Source organism: Guillardia theta (assembly GCF_000315625.1).
Source record: "Guillardia theta CCMP2712 unplaced genomic scaffold GUITHscaffold_63, whole genome shotgun sequence".
Taxonomy (NCBI): Eukaryota; class Cryptophyceae; order Pyrenomonadales; family Geminigeraceae; genus Guillardia; species Guillardia theta.
Genome location: NW_005434611.1, coordinates 334863 through 346993, shown reverse-complemented (window position 1 = coordinate 346993; position 12131 = coordinate 334863). Strand labels below are relative to the sequence as shown.

General features: G+C 55.3%; 3 protein-coding genes across 3 annotated transcripts in view; 1 reads left to right on the top strand and 2 right to left on the bottom strand.

The window, feature by feature from the left end:
- The window catches only part of GUITHDRAFT_142384 (hypothetical protein), a gene marked incomplete at both ends in the record, with an annotated part of 5736 nt that extends 1339 nt beyond the window's left edge, over positions 1-4397 (bottom strand). The window contains 8 exons of the mRNA XM_005827914.1: positions 478-573; positions 647-733; positions 1099-1286; positions 1464-2178; positions 2391-2657; positions 2823-2948; positions 3082-4217; positions 4337-4397. Coding sequence (XP_005827971.1) covers positions 478-573; positions 647-733; positions 1099-1286; positions 1464-2178; positions 2391-2657; positions 2823-2948; positions 3082-4217; positions 4337-4397 — 2676 coding nt within the window. The remainder of the gene's footprint in view (positions 1-477; positions 574-646; positions 734-1098; positions 1287-1463; positions 2179-2390; positions 2658-2822; positions 2949-3081; positions 4218-4336) is intronic.
- A 1484-nt stretch (positions 4398-5881) lies between these two features.
- Positions 5882-9716, top strand: GUITHDRAFT_164525 (hypothetical protein; the record flags this gene model as incomplete). Its single annotated transcript, XM_005827913.1, has 20 exons — positions 5882-6454; positions 6508-6593; positions 6642-6693; positions 6741-6831; positions 6883-6952; positions 7005-7053; positions 7485-7548; positions 7743-7797; positions 7845-7896; positions 7957-7980; positions 8025-8074; positions 8265-8356; positions 8552-8606; positions 8652-8718; positions 8762-8836; positions 8980-9048; positions 9098-9152; positions 9261-9350; positions 9403-9473; positions 9633-9716. 20 exons carry the CDS (start codon positions 5882-5884, stop codon positions 9714-9716), a joined length of 1824 nt encoding a protein of 607 aa, XP_005827970.1.
- A 474-nt stretch (positions 9717-10190) lies between these two features.
- On the bottom strand, positions 10191-11483 carry GUITHDRAFT_112991 (hypothetical protein; the record flags this gene model as incomplete). The annotated part of the gene is made up of 4 exons (XM_005827912.1): positions 10191-10397; positions 10467-10559; positions 10736-10786; positions 10830-11483. The coding sequence occupies 4 exons, from the start codon at positions 11481-11483 to the stop codon at positions 10191-10193; spliced, it is 1005 nt and encodes a 334-aa protein (XP_005827969.1).
- Positions 11484-12131: the final 648 nt, after the last annotated feature.

Genomic DNA, 12131 nt, shown 5'->3' with positions numbered 1-12131 from the left:
ATCAATCTTTTTGCTCGCTCCATCTCTCTCGTACTTGATCGACAGACAATGCGTTCAACCTTGACGATAGGAACAGGATAAACTTCTTGACTTGCTCCTAGAGTCTGTGCGTTAAAGGACCAGGAGAGGAGGTAGATTGGCAATATGAGGAGGACCAAATCAAGGAGGAGGTAAAAGAGGTAAAGGAGGTAAAGGAGGAGGTAAAGGAGATGGAGGAGGTAAAGGAGGAGGAGGAGCAGATGCAGGAGAAGGTAAAGGAGGAGGAGGAGGAGGAGGAGGAGAAGTTAAAGGAGGAGGTAAAGGAGGAGGAGGAGGAGAAGGTGAAGGAGGAGGAGGAGGAGGAGGAGGAGTAGGAGGTAAAGGAGGAGGTAAAGGAGGAGGAGGAGGAGGTAAAGGAGGAGGAGGAGGTAAGAGAGGAGGTAAAGGAGGAGGTAACGGAGGAGGTAAAGGAGGAGGAGAAGTCCGAACTTTGCTCACCTCTGTAAGGGATGAGAAGAAGATGGTGACAGGTTGCGAAGCTGCTACATAGAGGTAGGAGCTCGGGGAGACAGCTGACTGACCCGCTACTTGTACCTGAACGGAGGGAGGGAGAGAGGGAGGGAGGGAGAATATGAGATGAGAATATTGCAGGTCAAACAATCTTCACCTCGACATTCACGCTTGTTGATTGAATACTTTGATTCCTGGGAGGCGACAGGCAAATGATCTGATTGTCGCTGATACGAGTGACGGACTGACATCATGTCAAACAAGGAGAGGGGAAGAGGATCAAGAAGACGAAGGAGGGTGAGAAATGTGCTTCAAGGATAGGATATGGTGAATCGGAGGTGAGGGAAGCAGGAGACGATGAGGGAGAGCAGAGATGAGAGGAGAAGAGGAGGAGGAGGAGGAGGAGGAGGAGGAGGAGGAGGAGGAGGAGGAGGAGGAGGAGGAGGAGGAGGAGGAGGAGGAGGAGAATGTTGGTGGTGGTGGTGGTGGTGGTGGTTTAGGAGGAGGTTGTGTTGGTGTTGGTGTTGCTGCTGCTGCTGCTGCTTATGATGATCATGATGATGAGGAGGGCCAAGAGAAGTGCTGGTGGTCAGGAAGGGAGGAGGCAACCTTGCAAGCCTGAGGGCCGAGGAGAACAGCAGGAGGGTCAGGGGCGGTGCAACCGAAGTTGACTCCCGTCAAAGTGACCAGCATGGCGCCTTCTGCTCCTCCTATCGAGGGCCTGACAGACGAGATGCGAGGAGGAGAGTAGCTGAACTGATGCGAGCTGGAAGCTTGCTGCACCACGCCCACTCCATCTGCATACACTCAGTCTTCCTGCTCCTCCTGCTCCTCCTGCTCCTCCTGCTCCTCCTGCTCCTCCTGCTCCTTCTGCTCCTCCTGCTCCTCCTGCTCCTCCCCTTTCCTCTTCGCCTCCCTTCTGCTCCTCTCTATCTTTGCCCCTCGTCCTATTTCTTGTAACTCGGCATCCTCACCTAAGAACAGCTGGACTCGCAGCTGGGCTCCTGCTCCAGGTGGTGCCATGACGAGAACAGACGAGTCGGCGACCCACATGACCTGCCTAGCCCAGCTGGCTCCCACCATCCCGCGAACTTCATGACCGAGGAAGGTGGAGGCGACGCCCTCGAAGACGTGGCCAGCTAGGAGCGAACCGAAGTTGGAGCCTGAGATGGTGACGGTGGCGCCTGTGCAGGGGGGGGCGGAGGAGAAGGCGAGGAGGGCAGCGACAGGAGCAGGGTAGACGATGCGGGCGACTTGCAGGGTCCGGGTCTCGCCGCTGTCGGTCCATCCCACCGTCACCTGCTCCTCTCCCAGCCCAGGGGCGAAGATGCAAACAAGACTGATGGCTGCTGCCTCCCCTACCCTCCCGCACGCTCGCCCACCGACCCTGACGTCCTCGACCCTGTTGAGGTTGGAACCTTGAAGGTGCAGGACGACGTCTTGCGCTGTCTGCAGCAAGCAGGTAGACCTGCACGTCTGGTCGCAGCAGAAGCTGTGGAAGGAGACGGAGGGAGACTGCGGGGGGAGGGAGGGGGAGGGGGAAGGAGTGGACTCGATGGGGCTAGAGGCTCTCGTGGTGGTGTAGGAGGAGGAAGTTGATCCTTTCGGCGCCTCCCCTGCCTCCCTCGTGACGGTGAAGGAGAAAGAGACTTCGTCGCTGTCCACCCAGTGAGGAGCCTTACAGGAAACCTGAGAGGGGGGGGAGGAGGTTGGGAAGGAGGCCAGCAGGAGTCCAGGAGGAGGAGGAGTCAATGGGGGGGAGGAGCCCAGGAGGAGAAGATAGTAGTGGAGAGAAGGTTCAGAAAGCAGAGGGGATGGATGGGGTGAGGAAGGGAGGAGTGTGGGTAGGAGAGAGAAGCAACAAATCATCAGATGCTTGTAAAGCATGTCAGACGGCAGACCTTGACAGTGGAAGCTCCGTCGACGAGGACAAGGCTGGCAGGGGAGTTGGAGTTCCGCAGTGTGTTCGCATCTCCAGAGTAGGAGTAGCTCACAGTCACTTCAGCTGCGTTGGTCTGGCAGAGAAGCTCGGCTGTCGCTGTTGCACTTCCCTTCACCGAGATCGAGCCCTTCGGGGAGCAGGAGGGGCTACTCAGCTTCTGCATCACATTGATGGGAGTCGAGGAGACGTCCGAGGCCGTGAAGCCCTCGGAGCAGGGGAAGGTGACCTGAAGGCAATTTAGAAGACGCTGCTGCTGCTGCTGCTGCTGCTGCTGCTCATCCACACTCCTGCTCCTCCCCTTCCCTTCTCCCTCCCTCCCCGTCGTTGTCCTCGTCCTCGTCCTCTTCCTCTTCCATCCCTTTCTCCTTTCTCCTGCTTCTTCCGAGTTCACCTGCATGTAGACGTACATGGCCTGGCTGTCAAGCCCCCCAAGGTCGATGTTGAAGGAGGAGGAGTAGAGGATGTTTTGAGGAGTAGGAGGAGCAGGACTTTGAGCTGTGGTGACTTGAAATCGTATCTGAATCAAATCTCAGGTCGAGGCACCAAGGGATGCAGCACAAGCAAGGCGGAGGAGGGAGAGAGGAAGCGAGCAGAGGGAGGGGTGCGAGAAAGTAGAGGGAGATAGATCGGGGGAGAGAAGGAGGAGGCACCTCAGCACAAGACTCCGATGGGATTGTTCCGGTCCGGATGGATGCCTTGACTGGACTTGAGAACCAACCGTCTTGCGAGGGCGGATCTACGATAGAGAGAGAAGGAGCAGGGAATTTGGGCGGTACTGAACACCACATGTTCGAGAGGACGCTGTTCGAATAGGTTCTTCCCCCGAGCACGCACAGCCGTTTGTTCCACACGATGCCTGCTGCTCGTTCCCTCATGAGCAGCTGCTGCTGTTGCTGGTCCTGGGTGCTGTCCGTGGCCCAAGATCCTCCGCTGTCGGAGCTGTAAACAATGTAGGAGGAGCTGGTGGATGAGAAGGTGTTGCCAGTAAGGAGCCAGAGGTTTGAGAACAAGGACAGAAAGACGGCAGAGAATTTAGCACCCCCATTGCTGGAAGAGATCGTTCCTATGGAACCTGCTCCGATGTTCAACCTCTTCGTTCTTTCATCCCACGACAAGCTCCACACTTCGTTGCCGTTGCTGTTGTACTGCACGAGGACCAGGTCCTCTCCGTTCACAGCCGCCATGACATTGTCAGGTTTCGAGTTTTCCCAAAGCGTGATGGCGTCCAAATCTGAAATTGCCTTCTGCCAGCCCGAACCATCCGAGGAGTAGTAGATCTGTGTGACCATGGTGGCGCAGCTGTTGTCGCTGCTGTAGCAACCGCCGATGAGGAAGAGGTAGCTCTTGAAGGATACTGCGACGCAGCCGGAGCAGGGAGGCAAGAAGCCTGTAGGACTCAACTGGACGAAGGAGAACCTGGCAAAATCTGACGTCGCCCAGACGTCGCTGTAGAAGAAGGGGACGTTTCCGTTGTAACTGTAGCCGCCGATGACAAAGAGAGTTCTTGTTCCGTTGACTATGTGAACGGCATACGCGAATTTCATTCTCGGCAACCACCCGCAGCATTCAACGTTACTGAACTCTCCACCACTCTGCAACGTCCAGAGGTCGTTGAGGTAAATCGCACCATTCCCCGTCGGTCTCTGGCCTCCAAAGATGGCAATTTGACCGTCATGCTCTACCACGCCGAAGTTTGTTCGCTGCAGCGCAGTGGACGAACCCTTCGCGAACTGCTCCCAGCGATCGGCGAGACCATGAAGATCATCGGGAATGGCCGTGGAGAAGCCTGTCAGTATAGAGTGAAACAAGAAACTGTCATGTTCAAGAGCGACAACACGAGCAAAGAGGAGTTGAGGGATATCAGGTGAGGGGATATGCAATATATGCTCACAACAACGCACTCACCTGGAGTCGCAAGCACTAACATGACGACCAGAGCAACTTTGACGATGTTGTTGGAGCCCATGACTAATTTTTGGTCCGTCTCGAGTAGACTCTCGTTGAATCAGTTGAAACCTTCCGTTCAGCTTCTGCTTGTCATAACTTGATCTTCTTTCGTCTCATCTCAGTCCCGAGGAGCTGCAAGGCAACATCAGGATCTCTTGTTCGTCTCTCTCCTCTCTCTATGAGACGCCCTTCATCTCATTTCTAGTACGTCAATATGCAACTATCTTTACCTTGCCCCCTCCCTCTCCCCCTACCCCACTTATCTCGCTGTTTCATTCCCCAATGCAAGGAAATCTTTTTGTTTTGAAGTTTCGCGTCACGATCACATTGAGGGCGGGGGGTTATCAAGGTAACGGAGATAAAATGGCGAAAGAGGGGCGATGAGAGCCGGAGCGATGGGAGCCTAGAGGACTCCGGTCTAGAGGAGGACGTCGTGACTGAGGAGAGGCAGCAGGCTGAGGGATGTTGTGAAGGAGGCGGAGGCAGGGAAGGACGGGAGAGCCGAAGCGACTCCAAACTGCATTGGAAGTGACCTGGAGGGAAGAAATATGGGCTGGAAACGATTTGGGAGGAGAACCAGGGGGGTGGAGGGGGTGGGGGGTGGAGTGACTTAGTCTAGGGAGGGGTACTTTTTAAAGAAAAGTAGTGGTATAGCACAGAGGGGGTAGGGGGCATGCTGATTGTTAGAACAAACATGGGGGTAGGGTACTTTGATCTTTTTTTAACCCCCTCGTAGCAATCGACGCAAAATGACTCCAAATATAGAAGCAAGTCGTGCTCGTATCCGAAGTGAGTATCCGGGAGTATCCGCCGAGGGTATCCAGGAGTATCCAAGGATATCCGCCGAGGGTATCCGGGAGTATCCGAGGGTATCCGGGAGTATCCGGGAGTATCCGAGGGTATCCGTGAAATGAGTGTCTCTTCATGCTGTCTGTACTAACATGCTGCGCTCCTCTTCTACCACCACCACCACCTCCTCCTCCTCCACTTCCTTCATCTCCACCTCTACCTCCACCTCTACCTCCACCTCCAACTAAACCTTCACCTCCCCTTCGTCCTCCCTTTTCTTCTCCCTCTTCCTGCTCCATCCCTCGTTAATTCAACTAAACTTTCTCTTTCCCACTTGATGACTTGTCCTTTCCACTCATGTCTATGCTTCCGCTTTCTGCATTCTCCTGACTCCCCTGGTGGACTTGCTTATTTCCTGGAGATACCCTCTTCCTGCCAGCCCTTCTCACCGTTTGTTCTCATTTCTTCATAATCCAAAGCTCTCAACATGGGCCTCATCTCGCTTATCACACTTCCAAGTCAACGATTCCATTCTGGCAGCTGTTGTTTCCTCTTGATGGCTCATGCGATGTCTCGACGCTGACAGCGCTCTCTTACAGGCATTGATGTGGTGAGCAGGAACCTGGCAAGGTATTCGAATCTGTAAAATGCTGAACCTCTGAAAATTTGTGATGACAGACCCAACGAACTCGAGTGTGTTGTGTAGTCAGCGAGATGGCGTTCAACAGAGATGTGACCAGCATCGTTGCTGCATCGCTTTCAGTGCTCGTTGTAGTCTTAGTCGTCTACAGGGCTTCCTCCCCAACCTATCTTGTCGATCGTATGGCTCCTCAGTCTCTGTCCTCGTTTCTTGTCAGGGAAGACCCGGAATGGACCGCAACTCCCTACCACCCGTTGGCTTACTTCGCTCATCAGAGCCCTTTCTATGACCAACGGGAATCGACCTACTGGCCCGGCATGTCGCGGAAAGAAGTGTTGCAGTATCCTCCTCCTGAGAGGGAGGAGGCTCAGGGTCCGTCGTGGGTTGGCAGTGGGTATGGCGTCTACCTAGACGGAAAGGATCCTTTCAGCGGCAAACCGATCATCAAGCATGGATTTATGGGTCAGTCATGTGTAGAGAACAAGGATTGCCAGAACACGGACGTTTGCTGCAATCATGATTCGGAGTCATGCGGACGACATTGGTTGAAGTGCACCCCTGCCATCTACTTCGGTGCCAAAGTAGCGCAAGAGGCTGCGGAGAATCAAACTCAAGCAAGATATGGAGATGGAGCTGAAACCAAGCAGGTACTACTCTTGGATGGTGAACGTGGGGAGCATCTTACATTCTCAACGTGCAGATTCACAACTTTGACGAGATTGAGCTTCGTGCGCAGCAAACGATTCTTCGACAGCTCAGAGTGCAATCGCAGAGGCAGCTTGCCAGGTCTCTCGGTCAACGTTTTTGCTGCTTCCGGATCTTGACAAGCAGCAGGAGAGGGACGAGCAAGGGGAAACTCGGCGCACGTACGTCAGCCAAGACCCAGGTGAGCACCTGAATCGCGTCCTTCCCGCACGTGCTGAGGTGGAGCAGGCCCTTGCCATGGGAGGAGGAACTCCCGTCGACTTGACCTTCGGGGTTGGAAGAGACGGAGAGCCCCCCTACCAGTTGAAGACGCAAGCAGGTCTGTAGATGGTGATGCGGCAGCAGCTGCTGACTCCTCGTCCTCTGCCAGAGTCAGTCTACAACGGGCTGCTCAACCCTAATGCCCCGGGGACCCTGCCATATGCTCAGTTCGGAGGGAGGTAAAGACGGAGGAGGAGGATGTTCTGTGGTGATACTTACTCGTCCTCTCAGCGGCACATCCGGTCAGATTGCTGCCATCGGATACACGAGCCCTCTTCAGGTCTCCTTTCAGTTGCCTTTCGCCTCCTTCCTCTGACTCCTCCGCTAGCATGGCGTTCAAGTGCATGTAGGAGGCAACAACATTGTTGGCACTGTCGCATAAGTTTTTTGTTGGAGGAGAGTGGAGGATGCGGAAATTTCGGAGCGTGGGATGAGGCTAAATTGCAAAAATATGCTCATGAATGGCAAAAGATGCTTTGATGACTTCAACCTGGGCAACCGTTTCCCAGTCCTCTCCTGGGAGGGGAGACATTGTATTCCTAAGTGCCCTCAAGCAAACTTTCATAGCAACAATCCTATCACTGATAGCCTACATACTTCTGTCTACTGTAGTCTCAGTGAGCTGGCGGCCTGAGTGCCACCCGGTGACCGTCAGTGACTCTCCGATCGGACCGTGACAGTGACTCGGATCGGGCCGCCGCGCCTCAGTAGTTATTTACCTTCGTCACCGGGGGGCTGTATGAGGCCTCGGAAGGAGCCATGGCGAGGGCACCAGGTGCGGATGGAAGGAGGAGAGGAGGAGGGAGGAGAAGGAAGAGCTAGGAGGAAGAAGGAGGAGAGAGAACTCCGGGGAGGAGGGAGGTAAAGGAGGAGGAGAGAGAACTCCGGGGAGGAGGGAGGTAAAGGAGGAGGAGAGCTCTGTGTTGATGAATCGTAAGCATGCGTCGTCTGGGCTCACCTGGGCCTCAGATGGCGAGCGGAGGAATTTCAGCGGGGAATGGGAAGGCGACGTCCCTATAGAGAGGTACATCAGAGCATGGCATGATGCTGCCGCACTGATGCGATATGTAGATCCTCCCTCCTCCCTGCTGAAGAGCTTCTGCGTCTGCGGTGCAATGACCCGGTGCCTTTCCTTCTTTCTCCTTCTCGATCCTCATCGCTGCTCTGCTAATCTTACCAGCAGCTGCCTGAAAAAGGCGACCCAGAGGTTAGAGGAGCGAGGAAGGCATCTTCTTCCTAACAACACCACAGGATCCTTGTCCCCAACCTCCAAGCTACTGCACGGGATGCAGCGTGTACAGGTGAGGCGAGCCTCCTCCTCCTCCTGCTGCTGCTCCTCCTCCTCCTGCTCCTCCTCCTGCTCTTCCACCACCTCCTCACTGTACTTCTTCCCCCATTCCCCTCTTGTCGTTCTTGCCACCTCTCCTGTCTCATCGCGTCTTCTTCCTCACTTAATCAACATTCTTCTCGCTGTCTGACCAACAATGAAAGATTGTCCATGTCTCCGATGATCGGCGTCGTCGTGGGTCTGACGGGTCTCACCTACTATGCTTACGTCTTCGAGACTCCCGACGCCTCTGTTGGTCTGTCCCTTCTCCCCACCCGTCCCACAACTTCTTTCGCCCTTCCCTCTTATCCTTCCTCCTTTCGCTCATGACCCTTCTCCTTCACTCCCCCCCCTCCTCTTGTTTCCCTTTCCCTAGCTTATCTTCAACCTTTCCTCCATCGCACACCCTCTCTCTTACGGCATGCACTGTCGCTCACTCGTTTCCTGACAGTCGAGCTCGCCCTCTTCCACTTGCTCATACTCCTCATGCTTGTCTCCTACTTCCAGTGAGCGCGCTGGGTAGGCAGAGGAAGGAGCTGACGGGTCGTCAGATGTGTCGCCATCGATCCAGGAACTGTCCCGAAGCGATGGCATGACGCTGTCATCCGATCGCCCTTGGTACAGCTCCGGTCTTGCTGGGCTTGTGTTGACATCACTACAGAGGTCAAGATATCGCATCTGTCGCAAGTGTCACATGTACAAACCTCCTCGATCGCACTTCGACTCCATCACAAGGGTGCGGCTCTCTCGTACCTCCTCTCCTTCAATGCCACTCTCCTCCTTTCCGCCCTTTCATTTTCCGGCCCGTTCGGCCCCTCCCTCAGTCTTCCCCGTCCTTTCTCCTCTCCTACGTCTTGCTCGAGGCTCATCCTCTGACAGCGCCTCGTCCTCAACATGGATCACTTTTGCCCTTGGGTTGTCAACTGCGTCGGATTTTACAACCGCAAAGTAGCAAGCAGAGGAAGGAGGAGGAGGGGTGCTGATTATCTCTTTGCAGTTTTTCATTCTCTTCCTCTTCTATGTGGTCTTGAGCTGCTTGGACTTCGTTCTAGGTCGATGACTTCAGCTTATCCTTACCTATCCAGCTCTCCTTCCTTGCCCCTCCCTTTCCTCCCTCCCTCCAATTTCCATTCCCTGCGCTTCCTCTGACTATCCTGCAGCCATGCTCATTCACGGGCCTCTTTCGGTCCAGGGCCTCCTCATCAACTCCAATGGATTTCCCTCTCCCCTCAAATTCATGGCCTTTATATGTACGTCTCTTCTCCCTCTCCCCTCCTGTGCGTTCCTCTCAGTCTCCTACAGTCGATTGCTCCCTCGCGTTCGCCGTTACTCTCTTCTTCCTCTTCCATCTTCGCTTTGTCTACTACAACCAGGTGAGATTCCCTCCACCCTCCTCCCATCTCTTTCTCGCCCCTCCTCCCTCCTCCCTCCTCCTGGAGTCCCTTATCTCTTCTCTTCCATCCACTCTCCTCCCTTCTCCACCATTTTCCTCCACCTTACTGCCCGCTCTCTGCACTCTTAATTGCTCGCAGACGACTATCGAAGCCGACGACAGACGATATGATGTCGGATGGAGGAAGAACTTTGAGTCCGTCTTTGGTCGCAACCCCTGGTGATTGAGGGAGGAAGACAAAGGATCGAACCAAGAGGAGGACGGAGGAGGAGGGAGGAGGAAGGGATGGAAGGAGAATAAGAAGAAGGAGGGGAGGGGGAAGAGGCAGAGAGGGAGGGAGGGAGAGAAGAGTATCGTAGCAAGAGCAAGCCGCACCAGTGAGCTGTGAAAGTTTACAGGAGAAAGGGCAAGGAAGTTGACTGTTGACTTGCAAGGTTGTGGGCTCTGCCGGTGTACGGCAGCGGGCCTGTGGGGGATGGAGTACACTGGGAGATCGCGCCAGGACAAGGTGACAGAGGAAGAGGAGGAGGAGGAGGGGGTGGGAAGGAGAAGGAGGGGTAACGCGGGAATGCAGAGGTGGAGCTGGACGTGGAGGCAGGGGAGAAGGGCAACGGGGACGAGGACGAGCGGCGGCATGCAGGGGACGGGCAAGAGAATCTGAGCGACGGAGATTCGGATTGAAACGTTGGAGCATGCTTTATGAGTGCACTCTCTCCATGGAGGGAGTCAGAATGTTCATCACCTCCTCCGGCGCGTCCACGTGGATCCAGTGACCTGTGTTGGGTAGCAGGAAGCTTCTGACCAGGCTCGTCCTCTCCGCGCACGCCTCGAGATCCTTCACAGCTTCTGCCGTCCAGCGCAGCCCGTGTCCTGCTCGGATGATGCCGACATGCCCCCTCGGTTCCTAAAGGTCTAGTCACGCTCCAACACCAGCAGGAACATCCCTCCCTTCTCCTCTTCCTGCTCGATTTACCTGCAGTAGAGGCATCGAGTCGACGGATGCCGCGTCCAAGATCAGCTCCTTGGCCACTCGCAGGTCGAAGCGCCAGACGTATCCCTTGTTCCCCTGCTACGCGCATCACCTGACGAAAAGACGAAAAGCAGGAGGAAGGATGAAGATAGTGCAGGGTGGAAGAATAGAAGGCAGAACGTAGAGGAATGGGAGGCGAAGGAGAAGGGGTTGGCGGGGGGTAGGAGGGCAGGAGATGGGGAGGAAGGGGAAGAGGAGGGCAGTCTTGCAACCTTGCTGTCCTTCTCCTGCTTGAGATTCGACAACATCCAGGCACAAGTCGCCTGCTCATGCGATCAACACGAGGCGTGGACGAAGCATCTCTACCTTGGAGTAGCCGAGGGAAGAGAGCTTGTCAGCGACGATCTTCCTCTCAGCTATCGGCGTCTGGAAGTCTTCGATGATAGACATGACCTCCACGCTAGATCCTGGGATCATGTTGTTCGTGATGCTGTTGACCTCTTCCGGTCTCCCTTTTCCCTCCTGCATCAGCAAGCGCTCCACGGGCATCCTCCGCATCCAGCTGTCAAGCACCCACGTGGTCTTGGGAGGATGGCTAGCGCAGGCCAGCAAGTCCATGGCCACTTTGCCCCCGAAGCTGTGCCCTATCACCACGTCCGCTGCTCGCCCCAGCCTCTCCCCGAGATGCTCCACGTCACGTGCGCAGCATCTTAAGGTATGGCGGGTCTGTGTCGGCGCTGGCGACTCACCATGTCCTCGGAGGTCGAGCAGGAGGAACTGCCAGTCAGGGAGGCGATGCGCCATGGCACGAGCGAAGGGAAGCCAGTTCCTTCCATTCCCGAGGATGCCATGCAGGATGAAAGCCACGGGCTTGTGCCTGTCCACCTGCTCGATGGTTGATGGGACAGGCACGTGCGGGGTCATCGTGTCGGCTCTCTGAGCAGAAACAAGGTAGAAAGAGGGAACCAGAGAGGTGTAGCGTCTCCTTCCTCCCCCTGCTACACAGAGATTTCGTTTCATTGCTGTACACCAGCCGTTCATTGCGACAGGAGGAGATGGAGATGGAACAAAGAACTCCGAGGTCAAGAACTCCAAGTCTACTAGCGGTCTCTTGAACTAATTATCTTGTGAAGCATACTCTCTTCCTCCTCCTCTTCTTCCTCCTCCTCCTCCTCCTGCCCCTCTCCCTCCTCGCTCCAGCATTCCTCCTTCACCCTTACTTGAGGGCAGCAATTTACATAGGAGGAAAAAAGACTTGAATTGTTTGCTGTCCATCGTTTATAGCTCAGTCGCTACGGTCGCTACTGTTACATGGTACTTGATGGCAGATGCTGTTGCGAGAGAAGCACAAGAGGAGGACGAGGATGTGAAGGAAGATAAGGAGAAGTGGAGGGAGAGGAAGGAGATGCAGAAGGAGGAGAGGACTGAAGGGAAGAACGAGGGGAAGGAGAGGGGGAGGTGGAGCGGGGAGGACAACAGTGGTGTGGGAGTGGAGGAGGAGCATGACAGTGCGTTGGATAGTCCTCCCCTCGCTATGGCTGACTTGTCGAGCTCGATGAGGGAGGAGCAGGAGGATCATGAGAACGAGAGAACGGATGACATGCTGCTTGCTTCCCGCACCATTCTGCCGAGGCGGAGCAGGCTGGAGGGGCGCTTGAGAAGGAAGAA